Source organism: Dreissena polymorpha, chromosome 1 (assembly GCF_020536995.1).
Source record: "Dreissena polymorpha isolate Duluth1 chromosome 1, UMN_Dpol_1.0, whole genome shotgun sequence".
Lineage (NCBI taxonomy): Eukaryota > Metazoa > Mollusca > Bivalvia > Myida > Dreissenidae > Dreissena > Dreissena polymorpha.
The window spans coordinates 171,803,331-171,822,116 of record NC_068355.1 but is presented as its reverse complement, the minus strand read 5'-3'; the positions used below and the strand labels follow the sequence as shown (position 1 = coordinate 171,822,116).

At 37.4% G+C, this 18,786-nt stretch overlaps 1 protein-coding gene across 1 annotated transcript in view; it reads left to right on the top strand.

Moving 5' to 3' along the window:
• LOC127861130 (inositol 1,4,5-trisphosphate receptor type 1-like) overlaps window positions 1-18,786 on the top strand; it is a 169,175-nt gene that overhangs the window by 99,209 nt on the left and 51,180 nt on the right. Inside the window, 11 exon segments of the mRNA XM_052399507.1 lie at window positions 325-492; window positions 2,447-2,545; window positions 3,135-3,266; window positions 4,219-4,344; window positions 5,164-5,364; window positions 6,972-7,223; window positions 8,747-8,872; window positions 11,527-11,655; window positions 12,015-12,132; window positions 15,428-15,451; window positions 15,809-15,823. Coding sequence (XP_052255467.1) covers window positions 325-492; window positions 2,447-2,545; window positions 3,135-3,266; window positions 4,219-4,344; window positions 5,164-5,364; window positions 6,972-7,223; window positions 8,747-8,872; window positions 11,527-11,655; window positions 12,015-12,132; window positions 15,428-15,451; window positions 15,809-15,823 — 1,390 coding nt within the window.

The following is an 18,786-nucleotide window of genomic DNA, read 5'->3' as shown; positions in this document are numbered from 1 at the left end:
GTGTGCTATAAACATTGAGTCATCTAACCTCTTATGTTTAGTAATGAGCTTATTTTAGTGCATACATATACATTCTGTACCATCTAAGAGTGCTCACCAGCAATGCCATTAAATTGAGTCGCGTTCTGAGAAAACTGGGCTTAAAGCATGTGCGGAAAGTTTCGTCCCTGATTAGCCTGTGCAGTCTGCACAGGCTAATCAGGGACGACACTTTCCACCTAAATTGGATTTTTGCTAAGAAGAGACTTCATTTAAACGAAAAATGTCATAAAAGCGGAAAGTGTCTTCCCTGATTAGCCTGTGCATGTCGCATGTTACGTGCAGGTCCAGTTGCTGGTGACAGACAGTGATGTGGAGAACTACAAGCAGATCAAGTCAGACCTGGATGAGCTAAGGAACCTGGTGGAGAAGTCAGAGCTCTGGGTGTACAAGGAGAAAAAGTCTGATGAAACCAGGAAGAAGAAGAAGACTTCGACTGCCGGCAAGACTGATGTAGGTGTATCATGGTGTAATATCTGTAGAAATATGCTGTGTATATTTCAGTATTGGTGTTGTTTAACAGTGTAATATTTATAATTCACCCACCAAGTGATTTGTCTTTTGTTTCCATTTCACATTTTTAGCTCACCTGAGCACAACGTGCTCATGGTGAGCTTTTGTGATCGCTTTTTGTCCGTCGTCCGTTGTGCGTTGTGCGGTGTCAACATTTGCCTTGCTAACTCTATAGAGGTCACATTTATTGTCCAATCTTCATGAAATTTGTGGTCAGAAGAGTGGTTTCAATGATATCTTGGATGAGTTTGAAACGTCCGTTGTGCGTTGTGCGGTGTCAACATTTGCCTTGCTAACTCTATAGAGGTCACATTTATTGTCCAATCTTCATGAAATTTGTGGTCAGAAGAGTGGTTTCAATGATATCTTGGATGAGTTTGAAAATGGTTATGTTTGCTTGAAAAACATGGCGGCCAAGGGATGGGGCATTTTTCTTTATATGGCTATAGTAAAACCTTGTTAACACTCTAGAGGCCACATTTATTTTCCAATCTTCATGAAACTTTCTCAGAACCTTTGCTTGAAAAACATGGCTGCCAAGGGGCAGGGCATTTTTCCTTATATGGCTATATATGGCGATAGTAAAATCTTGTTAACACTCTAGAGGCCACATTTATTGTCCAATCTTCATGAAACTTGGTCAGAAGATTCATCCCAATAATATCTTGGACGAGTTCAAAAATGAGGCCGGTTGGTTTAAAAACATGGCCGCCAGGGGTAGGGGCATTTTCCCTTATATGGCTATATAAAGTAAAACCTTGTTAACACTCTAGAGGCCACATTTATTGTCCAATCTTGATAAAATATGGTCAGAAGATTTGTCTTAATGATATCTTGGATGTGTTTGAAAATGGTTACGTTTGCTTGAAAAACATGGCCACCAAGGGGCGGGCATTTTTCCTTATATGGCTATATTTCTTCCAACTGACTACCTTGCCAAGTCATGTGACACAACGAAAGTAAAATTAACGACAAAAGACAGGTAACACATCACCATTAAAAATTTGTAAAATATTGAAGGGGCTACAGTAACTTAACAACAGTTGCACCCAATGTGATGAAACATGAAAAAATAATAAACCCCTTTGTAACTTGATCACCTTGGTATAAGTTTTTTTCTGTTGTCAGCAGAGTTCTTATTGTAAAAGGATACAACTATCATTATGCAGGTGACTTCGAACCTTGGTATTTTGGTGCATTTTTTTATGCCTTAAGTGGAGTTCTACTTATGGAACTTTTAAAGTAGAAAAATGACATTTTGATATGCCCTTTAGAAATGGCTTTTATAATGGGAACTCCTATGGTTGATAGGTGGACTGGTGAGCAGGAATTTGTTCAGGTGTGTGGTGTTCAGGAGAACTATGTATGCTCTTAAACTCAAAGAGTTTAAATTGTAACATTATAAAGCATGGGGATAATGTTTGTGGGCGCAGTATATCGGCAAATTTCAATTACAAATTTATGATAAACAAAATTATTTAGGGTCTAAACCTATAATAGAATTGCACTGTTTTTAGACCAGGTAAACAATGTATGTTATTTCTTTGTAAAAAATTAGTGAGTGGTATTTTGTGACTTTCACGTATGCTGAAAATCCAGTGATATTAGTCAAAATAGTGAGATGTTTATGGTGTTGATAAACCCTATCCACCATCAGAAGCAAAGTGAAAATGGCTTTTGCAAGCAGCATAAAAAACCAGAACAGCCTGCGAGTAACTCGCAGTTTGTTCAGGTTTTATGCTGTTTGCTGCTCATCAGTATCTAAGGGTTGGAAATGAAGCCATTAAAATTTGAATATAGTAAGAAATGTCTTTAATTAAATTTAACTTTCAAATTTACTACATAGGCATGAAAATACGTAACCAAGTGGTAAAAGGTTATTTTATACTCATAGGTGAAGGCATTCTCAGCGGAGAAGGGTTCTCCAATTGACCTTGACCTGGGTCCCCCGATCAAAAGTGATGCGGCAAATAACTACAGAATCATCAAAAAGGTAAGGAACAAGAAGCCCATTCTCAGCAGAACTACTTCGGGCAATTCCTTGACATGAGACTTTATGATTGTTATTATCCTTGAGTATTTTCTGTTTAAACACTGCAAACATAAATCCCTGTTTGTCTCTTTTTCAACACATTTTGATTTGTCTGGCTCAACTGAAAACATAAATCCCTGTTTGTCTCTTTTTATGCCCCGGTATGGTGGCATATAGTAGTTGAACTGTCCGTCAGTCTGTCTGTCTGTTCGTCCGAAAACTTTAACATTGGCCATAACTTTTGAAATATTGAAGATAGCTACTTGATATTTGGCATGCATGTGTATCTCATGAAGCTTTACATTTTGAGTGGTAAAAGGTCAAGGTCATCCTTCAAGGTCAAAAGTTAAAAAAAAAACAATCTAAGGGAAGTAATAAGCTTTAAAAGGGAGATAATTTCTAAACCTGCAAAATGATTTATTGAAATTTTATTTCAAAGTGGCGCAATAGGGGGCATTGTGTTTCTGACAAACACATCTCTTGTTCAACATATTTTGATTTGTCTTGCTCAACTGAAAACATGAATCCCTGTTTGTCTCTTTTTCAACAGATTTTGATCCGTCTGACTCAACTCTGCATTGATCCAGTGAAGAAAGAAGCTCGAAAGCATGAGCAGAGATTGCTACGGAACATGAGTGCCTACTCCGTAGTGCTGGAACTACTACAGATACCCTATGATAAGGTATGGCTTCACTTTATTACCCATATACAATAACCAGTGTGCTATGGCTTAACCCATTTAAGCCTAGTGGACTCTCCCATCCTTCTAAATTGGATCAATTTATTTCCAAAATTAGGGATGTCTAGTATATTTATTTCTATATTTAGAATATAGGGATGTCTAGTATATTTATTTCTATATTTAGAATATTTCATACAAAAATTCCTTTAAGCAAACAGCGCTGTTTGCAAAGGCCTTTTTTCTAGACGCTAGGCATAAATGGGTTAAGTTGGTCTAGACTGTTGATTATATCTTTCTTCTAATGGACTTTTGTATCCTTGGATAAGTTATGGTAAATTAATAATTGTATTTACTGAGTTTTAGTCATATTGTCCTGCAATATTAACAATATTTTGTGATTAGGAATTTGTTAACAACATGGTGTACATTTAATATAACGCAGATTTCAATGTAATTATTAAATAGTTTTATAAAAAATATATCAGGCTGCATTATATCAGGCATGGTAATAGAGAATAATAGGTTGGCCACGTGGATGGAGAATGGTTATCTGGCAAGTTGGAGAATGTATCGGGTCAGCCAAAGAAGAACCTGATAAGATCTTCCGACGAGCCAGGTAACCATTCTCCACCAACCTCATGTCATTCCACCAAATCCAACAAAATAATAATTTTCTTTTTATTTTATGCCTTTTTTCACCGTTCATTTCCATTGTAAAAGAGTTTAACCGGAGAATTTCGCTGGTATAATGACGTCATTTCGTCAAAAAATGACGTCATTTCACAGTAACTTTTGGGTTATTTGGTTACCTGGTCAACTAGCCTAATAACTTGGTTTATTAGGTTACCTGGTCAACTAGCCTAATAACTTTTGGGTTATTAGGTTACCTGGTTATCAGGCAAATTTAAAGGCATGTGACAGGATAATGATAAATATTCTATGCCTGTGTCAGGTGTCCGACGTGCGTATGCAGGAGCTGATGAAGCTTGCCCACGGGTTCCTGCAGTGTTTCTGTATGGCCAACCAGCCCAACCAGGCCCTCCTGCATCAGAGTCTCGACCTCTTCCTCTCATCTGGGGTGAGTCTGGCATGTGCAGAACATGGGCGTTGAATAACAAAATGAGCTCTGATAAACATAGATGTTACATCTGATAAACATAGATGTAACATCATATAAATATAGATGTAACATAAGATAAAGATTTATGTAACATGATATAGATATAGATGTAACAAGATAAACAGAGATATAATATAAGATAACATAAATGCAACATGTGATAAACATAGATGTAATATAAGATAAACACTGACTTCAAATCCAAAAAACATAGATGAAACATAAGATAAGCATAGATGTTATATAAGATAAACATAGTTGCAACATATAATAAACATAGATGTAAATGAGCATATATGTAACATATATAGAGAATATCATGTGAGTTTTGGATAAAGATCAAGTTTATCATGCGAGGCTTAGAACCGATGTAGCGCGAGGCTTGCCGAGCGGTAACATGGTTCATGCCGAGCATGATAAACTTGATCTTTATCCAAAACTCACATAATATTCTATTTATCCTATTACTTTGCGGTCGTTTATCGTTCAAAAAGAGTAAAAATACTTTAAAATTCAAAGAAACAGCGCTGGTTTTCCAAGTTGACTCCGAAGTGTTTGTTTACTTCAACGTCATCATTTGCTAAGACGTCACATTGAAACATATAGTGTTCTTAAGATAGAGATCAGAAAACCATGGTCTAAAAATAGCGATAGTATAAAGGTAAAGTTTATACGATCGTTGTTGTACTAGCGATTTTCATCTGGTAATAGGATAAATTAAACATAGATGTAAATGAGCATAGATGTAACATCAGATAATCACTTGCAACCTGTCAGGTGCTGGAGACTCAGACGTGCACAGCCATATTCAAGGACAACGTTTTACTGGCCAACGAGATCACAGACAACGTGATCCAACACTTTGTGAGGGCCATCGAGTCCAATGGGCGCCATGTGCAGATTCTCAAGTTCCTGCAGACAGTGGTGAAGGCAGAGAACCAGTACATCAGGAAGACACAGGACATGGTCATGGCAGAGGTACGCACTCTGGCAATAGTCATAGTAACTAATGCTTATAGTGCTCCTTTCAAAGTCTGGAAATTGTAGATGGAATTGTAAATTGCATTGTATTTCGGTTTTGTCATTTGGGGGTCATGTTTGTCCAAACCGGCCTTTTTCAAGTGCCAAATACTGATTCTACACTTAAATTTTTTAGGAGATATCACCAGGAAACTTTATTACACATGCAAATGCAATGACAGGATTGCATCACTTCCCTTAATTTCTGTTGAGATCAAATATCAGGTGACTATTACTTTAATATAATAACATGAAATACTGCAAAATATCTTAAGCACATACCATATGAGTCTAGCTCCGAGATTAATGGGCTTAAAGGATGTGCATAAAGTGTCGTCCCAGGTAAGCCTTTGCAGTCCACAGGCTAATTCAGCTTTTATTTTGTTTTATGTTTCAATAAGGTCTCTGCTTAGGGAAATCCAGCTGAGGTAGAAAGTAATGACCCTCATTAGCCTGTGCTGACTTCACAAGCTGATCAGGGAAGACACTTTACACACACTTCACAAGCTGATCTGGGAAGACACTTTACACACACACTTCACAAGCTGATCTGGGAAGACACTTTACACACACTTCACAAGCTGATCTGGGAAGACACTTTACACACACTTCACAAGCTGATCTGGGAAGACACTTTACACACACACTTCACAAGCTGATCTGGGAAGACACTTTACACACACACTTCACAAGCTGATCTGGGAAGACACTTTACACACACTTCACAAGCTGATCTGGGAAGACACTTTACACACACACTTCACAAGCTGATCTGGGAAGACACTTTACACACACACTTCACAAGCTGATCTGGGAAGACACTTTACACACACACTTCACAAGCTGATCTGGGAAGACACTTTACACACACTTCACAAGCTGATCTGGGAAGACACTTTACACACACTTCACAAGCTGATCTGGGAAGACACTTTACACACACTTCACAAGCTGATCTGGGAAGACACTTTACACACACTTCACAAGCTGATCTGGGAAGACACTTTACACACACACTTCACAAGCTGATCTGGGAAGACACTTTACACACACACTTCACAAGCTGATCTGGGAAGACACTTTACACACACTTCACAAGCTGATCTGGGAAGACACTTTACACACACTTCACAAGCTGATCTGGGAAGACACTTTACACACACTTCACAAGCTGATCTGGGAAGACACTTTACACACACTTCACAAGCTGATCTGGGAAGACACTTTACACACACTTCACAAGCTGATCTGGGAAGACACTTTACACACACTTCACAAGCTGATCTGGGAAGACACTTTACACACACACTTCACAAGCTGATCTGGGAAGACACTTTACACACACTTCACAAGCTGATCAGGGAAGACACTTTACACACACTTCACAAGCTGATCTGGGAAGACACTTTACACACACTTCACAAGCTGATCTGGGAAGACACTTTACACACACACACTTCACAAGCTGATCTGGGAAGACACTTTACACACATACAGAAAGCCCTATTTCCCAGAGTGAGCCTCAAATGGCAGATACTCAACATTTTTCTGCTCTATATTTTCAGCTGGTGAACGTTGGCGAGGAGGTGCTGCTATTCTACAATGACCGGAGCTCCTTCCAGACACTCGTCTCGCTGATGCAGTCTGAGCAGATGAGGAACGACGAGAACAGCGTGCTCAACTACCACATCAACATGGTCCAGCTACTGGCCCTGTGCACCGAGGGCAAGAACGTGTACACAGAGATCAAGTGTCACTCACTGCTACCCCTCGACGACATTGTCAGGGTCGTCACTCACAAGGACTGCATTCCAGAGGTACATGGCACTTCTTTAATGAAGTGATTTTTTACTTCTATGGCCAGTGCCATTTGGATTGGTAATAATATTGTCTTTTTTACTAAAATTTGGAAATCTCTTTTTTGTTTTGTTTTTCCTAGCAAATACTCTAAATTGAGAATAACATTGTTTTCAATATTACGTTTACAAGGGTTCATCTTACAGAGCCTGATAGGGAAATAAACTAGAGCCTGATAGGGAAATAAACTACAGCCTGATAGGGAAATAAACTAAGAGTAAATAGTTATTTATTTTTGTTTTTTTGAAAACCTTCAATTGGGAATAGTTGGCAGTCATTTGGGAATAATACCGGGTATATACCTTTTGAGATTGGGATTGGAGCTGAATTGTAGCCTCAACTTTGACCTAAATACCCGCTTGTATGATACTATAGAGCAGGTAGCTCAAGCAAAGTACAAGGCTAGCTGCATATCCAGACATACTATGGATATTTTAGGACAGTGGGGACAGTGGTCTAGTAGTAGGATGCTGGTCTAGGGATCGGAAGGTCTCTGATTTGAATCCCGCTCGGGGCACAGGATTTTTCTGAGCAAAAAATTAATCCCACGCTTTCTCCTCTCCACCCAGGTGTATAAATGGGTACCTGTGAGGGAAATAAGTCAATGTGCCGTGGCTGCCTTTGGCGCCATATGTAAACGGACGACTTAAATCCCAGTGATCGGGGGGTAAATGTCAAAGTCGGCTGAAGATGCATACGTTATCGAAGCAGACTATAAACCGCACCTTTAACCTTTGACAATCAGTCTGACAAAATATCTTAAACATTTTTTTGCTTCATAAAATAAAAATGTAAACAACGGCTTGACATGTTATTTTTAAAGAACTCAATGACAGATAAGCCATCATCCGTTTGTGTGATTGAAATAAAAACAAATGTATAATAAGTTAGTACATGTCTATACTACATTAATAGCTGCAATTTATCAGCGTTAAGCATGCATAACAAGGTATAGCATATGTGATGCATATATAATAAAATATAGCATACTTGAAGCATTGATAACTAGCTATACATGTAGCATACAAATCTTGCTGAAAATCACATACAATTAACCATACTCAAGAATTCCAACTCTATCAGAGACACTCTGGAAAAACAGGGCTAAACGCATGTGTGTGAAGTGTATTCCCAGATTGGCCTGTGAAGTCCACACAGGCTAATCAGGAACCACACTTTCCATCTAGACTGAATTTTTGGTATAGAAGAGACTTCCTTCTAACGACAAATTACATAACAGCGGAAAGTGTCATCCCTGATTAGCCCTTTCTGATTGCACGGGCTAATCTGGGACGAAACATTACACACATGCATTGAGCCCTGTTCTCCAAGAGTGAGGCTAAAATCATATGCATTCCAGTTAAAATTGTTGATTCTTTACAAATACAACAATAATCCTTATGAAACAAATTTAACAAAATAATTAATGTTGGAATTGTGCAGGTGAATACAGCATACATAACTGTCTGCTTTTATTATGCAGGTAAAGACAGCGTACATCAACTTCCTGACCCACTGCTACATTGACACAGAGGTGGAGATGAAGGAGATATACACTGGCAACCACATGTGGACACTCTTTGACAACTTCCTACTGGATATGGCTATTGTAAGTATAGATATACACTGGCAACCACATCTGGACACTCTTTGACAACTTCCAACTTGATATGGCTATTGTAAGTGTAGATATACACTGGCAACCACATGTGGACACTCTTTGACAACTTCCTACGCGATATGGCTATTGTACGTACTAAGGATGCAAGAGGTTAACCTACCGAAACGACCTGTAAACCGTTTTTTTAACCTGATTGTTTTTTATGATTTTTTTTCATGGAATAATTTGTGTGATTTTAGGTTTTTTGTGGGACACACTGCAAACTTGCGCTGGTGACCAGTTAAAAAACATGCCGCGCCATCGATGGTAATAAATAATGTCACAAATGTGTCATAAAAACAAAGTAGTGAAGCAATATATCACTACCTTTGTGGTTACAAACAGGGGGTACGTTTTGATAATTGATGATATTGTTTTGTTTTACTCACGAACATTTAACTAGCAAACTACGGGGAGTGAGGGCTATTAGCGAAGATGTAATTGGCATCTTTATCTAATGCGCTATAAAAATCAGTTGAGACATTGGACGGCTTATTTTGATGTTTTGTTAACCAATATCCAACACTGATTGTTTGCGAAAATAAAGTGTTTATAACTTATAATTTATTTAACACATTTAATTAATAAAAATCATTAAAAAGCTACATAAAAATTAAAATCATTAAATGAATCATTTGTGCAATTGCTTGAAAGTTGCATGGTACGGTACGTTAACAATCATGCGAGTGAATTTTTAACCAAATGGCGACCCGTTGACATGGTGGTGTGAAAATAAACAACTTTTCCTTACAATTGCGCACATGGTTCGGAAGCTTTTGCCCACTCTTTGACATCCGCGCCATGGGAACAAGTGTTCTCAAAAGAAGTCGTCTTGTTATCAAGGCTCGCAACCAGCCACAAGCTGGTGGACAGAATCATTTTCTTGACCAAATTGAACACTGTTGTGTTGTACATGTTCTGCATATACTAGTACATGTATGTTTGCTGAGTTGTTTGAACTGTGGGATAGTGTTGCAATAGTTTAAACATTTATTTACAATCATGTATATTATGTTAAGTTTAGTTAAACAAAATAAAACAGAATGAACAAAGAAACACAGCATTATTGTCAGCAATACGACCCGTACGTAATATAAGCGGTCCAAATAAGAATAAATTAATGACATGTACAAATGAAGATTGTGTAGTTCGTATAATTTTTAACTTATGCGTTGACACATAAAAAATGAATACAAAACAAAGCTACATTTACAAAATTATTGAAAAAATGTTATAATACATTATTAAGAAACTGATATTTTATCAACGCAAGAGATCTCAAATTACGTTCAATTCAGTAATAGTACATTTGCGAGGGGTATGACATGTTTTACGTATACTTAACATTTATACTACTTAAGGTGTTTCTGTTAACCAGTTAGTAACCGGTTACGGCAAAAGGTTAACCGGTTAATGTTTTTTTGTAACCTCTTGCATCCCTTGTACGTACTGATTCACATTGAAATGCAAGCCATGGCCATTTTACATAGAGATTCTCTTTTTTACAGGCAGTGAATGGCAATGTGGGCGCAGATTCACATTGCTGCAGTGCTGAAATAAATCTTTCTTTAAAAAAAAACAAACATGTAAAATATTAAGACAAAGAAAGTCAAGCACTTTTTTAGGTTGGCATTTTTGGAGAAAACCCAATTTATTGTCAAAGCCAGCTCGTCGTCCGCCGTCCGCGTCGTGCTAAAACCTTACTATTGGCTCTAAAATCAAAGTGCTTCCACCTACAACTTTGAAACTTCATATGTAGATGTACCTTGATGAGTTCTACAAGCCACTTCCATTTTGGGGTCACTAGGTCAAAGGTCAAGGTCACTGTTACCTCTAAAAAAAAAAAATTCTGACAAGCTTTCATTTATTCAAAACTTCACCCGTAGCCGAGCAGTGGCACCAGTTATGCGGTGCTCTTGTTCCTAATTGATATCAGTGTTTTTCCAAGGTTTATTTTACAAATGATATAAATTGTGTGTATTTTTCATTAAAATGTTATGTTTATGTATGAAAAGAATAATGGGACTGCTTGAAATGTTCATTTAGTAACCATAGTCAGATTTATACAGTTCTGGCATCTTATCTTCTTATATTTGGTCTGATCAGGGACATTACTTTCTGCTTTGATGATATTTTCTGTTTAAAGAGAGTCTCTTCTTAGCAAAAATCCAGTTTAGGCGGAAAGTATCGTCCCTGATTAGCCTGTGCGATCTGGACTACTTATTACGCACATGCATTAAACCCCCTTTTCACAGAGTGCGGCTCATTTCTACTTAAACTCTTCAATAACCACATTTAATACAACTGCATTACATTATATATGAGCCTCCTCTTAAAAAAGGGGGTTAAATACATGCGTGTAAAGTGTCTTCCCAGATAAGCCTCTGCAGTCTGAACTGGCTAATTATGGACAACACTTACTGCTTTTGTTGTATTTTTTGTTTAACTGAAGACTTCTGAAAAATCTAGTTTTGGCAGAAAGTGTTGTCCCTTATTAGCCTGTGCAGACTGCACAGGCTAATGTGAGACAACACTTTTTCCACATGCATTTAGCTCCCTTTTTGCAGAGCCAGACTCATAACAAGTTAACCCTCGCCTTTCAGGTGTCAAACTCCCCCAACGACCGTCGCCATGCCGACATAGCCCTGGAGAACTATGTGACCATCACAGTGATGAACGTCATATCAACCTTCTTCAATTCTCCTTTCTCTGATCAAAGCACCACCATTCAGGTACTCACCAATACTTGTTATTATTTAGCAGTGTTCTGGGAGAACTGGGCATATTGCATGTGTGTAAAGTGTAGTCCCAGATTAGCCTGTGCTGTCTACTTTCCAAATTCCACTTATGCTGGATTTTTGCTAAGAAGGGACTTTCTTTAAACGAAAATATATATAAGAGCAAAGTGTCGTCCCTGATTAGTCAGTGTGGATTGCACAGGCTAATCTGGGACAACACTTTACACATATGCATTTAACCCCTTTTATCACAGAGCAAGGTTCATTTATTTGTTCATTATGAAATGCATAGGTTAGTTTGATCAAAGCCTTTTTAGGAGATCATAATAAAGACCACATGTGCATGATTTCAGTCGAGGCAGCCCACATTTGTGAAGTTGCTGCAGGGAGCATTTCGTCTCTCCAACAAGAACTGGGACGCCAATCAGAACTTCTATGTGCAGGACTGCATTAAAACACTCTCCAACATCGGTACATGTGCACTCACTTGAATATTATCTTATCCTAATGGTGGCACTCTATTGTTGTCTAGCATTTTCCAGTAGTTACAGTAGTTATTTGTACTCATGTGTTAATCAGTGGTTTCTATTGTTGTGATTATTTCTAATTGATGTATATTTTACCTTAATTTAAAAACTGTAATTTTATGGTTAGATAAATTGATTTGAGCTAATGAAGCATAACACACTCCATAAAATATTGGCAAGGAATGGATATGTTGTGTTGGTCACAAACAGCTGTGCAAGATTTGCATTTGAAACGCTGTGATAGTGAATGAACAGCTTCTTGCTTCTTTTTCTCATTATGTTTGACATTGCAAATTAGCCTCATTTGGGAAAACTGGGCTTAATGCATGTGCAGAAAGTGTTGTTTCAGATTAGTCTGTTCAGACTGCGCTGTCTTATCTGGGACAACATTTCATACACATGCATTAAACCTGTTTGTCCAGAGCAATGCTAAAATGTTATGATAACAGATGAATAATAAAGTAAGACTTGGCTGCCAAATAACACCAGTTTTGATTTCATTTGCTCTGTTTTACAATTTTCCAGCAACCCATCTATTTGAACTATCTAGTGAGTTGGGGATTGAAGGTTTCCCCCTGTTTATTGTCATCTCCTGTATCTTGGCTAACATTCAACCTACATTTGTTGCCATTCGACATGACTTATGTGCAGTTTTTATTTGCATCTCGATTAAGTTTGTTCAACATTCTAGATTTTGTGATCCAGAAATTTGCTTACAGCATGGTCTGTGCATTGATTTGCATGCCCCACAATTAACAACTTTTCTGAGTTCTCAAGTTAGATTAAGATGGATAATGAAAGCTGATGTTAATTATATGAATTGTTGTGAACATTGTAGCAAGGGGTATGTAGGCTTTGTCTATGTCTGCATGCATGACCTCTCTGTGAATGTATCTGAGACGTCCTCTGGGAAAATAGGCCTTGAGGAATTTTTATTTGCAAAGTGTCGTCCCAAATTAGCCTGTGCAGTCCACACAGGCTAATTAGGGACGACACTTTACTTTTTTTTGTTTAAAGGAAGTCTATTCTGAACAAAAATCCAGTCTATGCAGAAAGTGTCATCCATTATTAGACTGTGTGGGTTGCACAGGCCAGAGTAATACCTGCACAGGCTAATCTGGGACAAAACTTAAAGCACATGCATGAGGCCCAGAACGCATTTTTCCCAGAATGGAACTTTAAACCATTTATGCCTAGTGGACTCTCCCATCCTTCTAAATTGGATCAATTTATTTCCAAAATTAGGGATTTCTAGTATATTTATTTCCATTTTTAGAATATTTCTTTCAGAAATTCCTTTAAGCAAACAGCGTAGACCCAGATGAGACGCCGCATTATGCGGCGTCTCATCTGGGTCTACGCTGTTTGCAAAGTCCTTTTTTCAGGATGCTAGGCATAAATGAGTTAATCAAGCGAAGAGAATATTCCTGTCTCACTTAAGCTGGGTCATGCATGATACATGTCGTACATGTATCTATATACTGCGAACAAACTAACATGCACCCGTGACATGTTTAATATGCTATATATTTGTCACTCTTACTAACATGTTGCTATAACATTGTATCCAAAGTCAAATGATATATTTTCATGTTCAATCTTTGACAATAGATGCAGCATTGTGTTTTGGGTCTTTCCCCAAAGTTGATTACCTCCATGAAAAATTATCTCCCACTAATGCGAATATGTCATATGCATGATTAACAAATACGCTTTTTGTGACTATTCCTTGACATTCAATTTGAGTATGTGATCATTGCACAAAACAGATTAAATTGAATTCAAAATAAAGCTTTTTATTTGGTGCTGAAAATAGCTTATTTATGATACTAAAGATATTGAAATGAAATGAACTAAAGACATCGTAATAAATTAATTACTATCTAACATTAACAAACCAAAAGTCATGCATGTGCCTGTTTAAAGGAAACTACCTCTACTACTAGTACGGTGCAATTGCGCAATGTAGATAAATATAACGATCTGCATGTAGAGATAATTAACGATAAATAGATAGTTAAAGGCTTTCTTTAAACAGAAAATATCATAAAAGCAGAAACTGTCATCCCTGATTAGCCTGTGCTGACTATATAACACAGGCTAATGTGGGACGACACTTTACGCACATGCATTAAACCCCCTTTTCACAGAGCACGGCTCAACTGTATGAACAGATGTTAGGGGCAGTGTGTATGTAACAGATGTTAGGGGCAGTGTGTATGTTTGACAGATGTTAGGGGCAGTGTGTATGTTTGACAGATGTTAGGGGCAGTGTGTATGTTTGACAGATGTTAGGGGCAGTGTGTATGTTTGACAGATGTAAGGGGCAGTGTGTATGTTTGACCTGGAAACATGTTTTTATGCCCAAACAAAAGGGAAGACATTAAGTATTTTAGCATTGCATTTGTTTCACATTTTAACAAACTAGTATCACACAAATGTAACTTTTAAAGAAATCAACAATAATACTGAGTGGTGGTTTAGACATTTTGGTTAGAATATATGTGTAGTTGATATAAATGTGTATAATGACATTCGTCCAACATTTATTTCACTTTTATTGTTTATTTAGTCCTTTCCACAAGCAACCGCAACTAATACATAGAGCGAGCTTTATGATGTATTATGCTGTGCTCAAGCCAAATGCAAAAGCTTTACTTTTTTGGTGGAAATAAAACCAATAGCCTTCTTAAATAGTGAAAACAACACAGCTCTGTACCTCTAATGCATTAATGATGAAATGTTTCTTTTGTTGGTTCTTAGGTAATTTTTTTTTAAGAAATCAATAAAAAAAATCAGCTTTTAGAGTTATTTTTTCAATTTGAAAATAATGAGTTTTTCTTTTAAAGAATATGAACATATGAAGAATATGAAATTATATGTTGGTTGTGTGCCTCAGCTTTATGCCAGAACTGTAAATGCAAACCATTCCCATACATCTACCATTGGTCTGTAAGGGTTCTGAATATTTCATGAAAATAAACATGTTATAACTTACATAATTATGATCTGGGGCCTGGGAAACAGTCTTAATGCATGTGTGTATATTGTCATTCCAGGCCTGGGAAACAGTCTTAATGCATGTGTGTATATTGTCATTCCAGGCCTGGGAAACAGTCTTAATGCATGTGTGTATATTGTCATTCCAGGCCTGGGAAACAGTCTTAATGCATGTGTGTATATTGTCATTCCAGGCCTGGGAAACAGTCTTAATGCATGTGTGTATATTGTCATTCCAGGCCTGGGAAACAGTCTTAATGCATGTGTGTATATTGTCATTCCAGCAGTCTGCTCAGGCTAATCACGTACATCTTTTGTTTTTAGCTTTAATAGAATTGATTGTTTACAAAACCTTTCTTCTAAACTTAAATCAAGTTTTCGCGGAAAATGTCATCCCTTATTAGCCAGTGTGGACTGCACATGCTAATCTGGTATGACACTTTTACACATTGCCATTAAGCCTTGTTTTTCCAGAGCACTCCTCAATTGATGTCTGTTTGCTGCACCATTAGTTTTGCATTCATTAATTGCCCTTGCTACAGTGCTACATATTTTTACGAACACTTAATTTATCCTGCAATTGTGTATTTACTCATGCATGTCTTTATGTATATCAACAGCTATGCAATTTGATGGTGAGCAATATTCACTCTTTATGTTTTTGTGTTGGTATTTGTATTTTGTCTTATACCTGTTGTCCACTATGCTACCAAATGGTTCGCCATAGCACTTTGGCAAAAAGGTGTCCATTGGGACCATGTTTAACAAGCACATGTGTCATAATAATGCTTCTGAAACCTCCTGGAACCCTGCTTGATTTTTATCTGAAAAATGTTGTAAACAAAATTTGAAAGTTATAAAATTAAGACAGCGAGGAATGTTTTTACGAAGTTAATATAAATATCAATCTAAGAGTATGTTGAATTGCAAAATTATAATACACAGAGTGTGCAACTAGCAACCAATAACGAATGTTCAGTTTGGCATCGTTCATACATCTCCATTCTCAGATATGCATCATTTTGGTATCTATTCAACAACAAAACTGCAAAGCTTCAGCATGTTTGGCAATATAACTGCAATGACTCAGCATGATTATCATTGAGGAGCTAATTCTGGACGTGTGGGCATTTTTCCGCATCTCATCCGGCTCAATTAGTTGTTTTATTGTGGTTTATACAGCAATCTGACCTGAATTTGTGAAAACATGTCAAACACTAATACATGGTCAACTATGGGCATTTTATCGTGAATTTTCCCCCCAAAAGTACGATTTTTTTATCAGCAACATGTTCCTTAAATATCAGGCCTATAGTGGACAACAGCCGTCATGTAATGTTTTGTTATTGCATATACATGTTGTGTTCTGAGAAAACTGGGCTTAATGCATGTGCGTAAAGTGTCGTCCCAGATTAGCCTGTGCAGTCCGCACAGGCTAATCAGGGACGGCACTTTCTGCTTAAACTAGATTTTCTGCAAAAAGGGACTTCCTTTCAATGAAAATACTATTAAAGCGGAAAGTATCGTCCCTGATTAGCCTGTGCGGACTGCACAGGCTAATATGGGACGACACTTTACGCACATGCATTAAGCCCAGTTTTCTCAGAACACCACTCATATATGGACATTGAAGCCGTTCTTGCGTCTATTTTGTGTGTTTCTGTCAAACTTGGCAGCTTATATTTCAGTAAACAAATAATTTTTATAAGGCTTAAGTGTCCAAATAACCAAGACATATACAGAATTGTTGTACCTTTCATTTGTTGAGGTAAATGGAATTTATTATACCCCCATTACCAATGGTAATGGGGGCTATATAGGAGTCACTTTGTCGGGCGGTCAGTCTGTCACTCTGTCCCGAAAGCTTGTCCGGGCCATAAGTAAGTTGTTCATTGTGAGATTTTAAAATCATTCACCACAATTGTTCACCATCATTGGACGGTGTGTAGGCGAAAGAATTACGTCGATATCTCAAAGGTCAAGGTCACACTTTGAGTTTAAAGGTCAAAAATGGCCATAAATGAGCTTGTCCGAGCCATAACTTTGTCATTTATTGTGAGATTTCAAAATCATTTGGCAGATTTGTTCACCATCATTGGACGGTGTGTCGTGAAAAAAATTTAGGTCGATTTCTCCAAGGTCAAGGTCACACTTTGAGTTCAAAGGTAAAAAATGGCCATACATGAGCTTGTTCGGGCAATAACTATGTTGTTCATTGTGAGATTTTAAAATCATTTAGCACATTTGTTCACCATCATTGGACGGTGTGTCGCGCAAAAGAATTAGGTCAATATCTCCAAGGTCAAGGTGACACTGAGCTCAAAGGTCAAAAAAGGCCATAAATGAGCTAATGTCTGGGCTATAACTATGTCGTTCATTGTGAGATTTTTAAATCATTTGGCACATTTGTTCACCATCATTGGATGGTGTGTCACGCGAAAGAATTACGTTGATATCTACAAGGTCAAGGTTACACTTTGAGTTCAAAGGTCAACAAAGGCCATAAATGTGCTTGTCCGGGCCATATCTATGTTTTTCATTGTGAGATTTTAAAATCATTTGTTCACCATCATTGGACGGTATGTTGCACTAAAGAATTATGTCGATATTTCCAAGGTCAAGGTCACACTTTGAGTTTAAAGGTAAAAAATGGCCATAAATGATTATGGCATAATAATTCTTAAAAATCGCCATAAATTAGCTTTTCTTGTTTTGTAAAGACAGCATGCAAAATAGTCTGTGTCAATGCGGCACGTGGGTGACAAAGCTCTAGTTAATAAAGTATATTGTTATCAGTTGTTGAAATGTAAATTTGTCTCTCAGTCTGCCTCATATATAATTAATTATATACAATTCCACCCATGCACAGATTTTCACCATAGTTTTTGTAGTAGTTTTAGTTTATAATATAAAAAATAAGATGTAACAATTCAATTGAATGACATGAAAGACTTCAAATTCCTCAAAACAACTATTTTCCTTGAGTGTGGTGGTCCAAAGTTGCTATCATGTGGTGATACATGCAAAGTCCCTTTCATGTGGTACCTGGGGTGGGGAGGTTTTAATATGAGTCGTGTTCTGAGAAAATTGGGCATAACGCATGTGCTTGAAGTGTCGTCCCAGATTAGCCTGTGCAATCCACACAGGCTAATCAGGGACGACACTTTCCACTTTTATGACATTTTTCGTTTAAATAAAGTCTTTTCTTAGCAAAAATCCAATTAAGGCGGAAAGTGTCGTCCCTGATTAGCCTGTGCGGACTACACAGGCTAATCTGGGATGACACTTTACACACGTGCATTATGCCCAGTTTTCTCAGAACATGACTCATATCTGATACTCAGACACGCATTAAGTCATTTTTGTTTGTATGTAATCAGATGCACCTTGTGATGATTGTCCTCAGTTGAACAGAGAGTGCAACCCTTAACTGGTTATTGAAAGAATTGCGTTTTTTATTTGATGGATTGAAAGAAGGAGATTAATTTATTTAATTGTTGAAGATTAAATCTCTTGATATTTGTATTAACCTTAATAGAACATTAACCATTGTAAGTATGTCTCCCTAGTGTTGATATCCAAATGTGTGATTTATGTG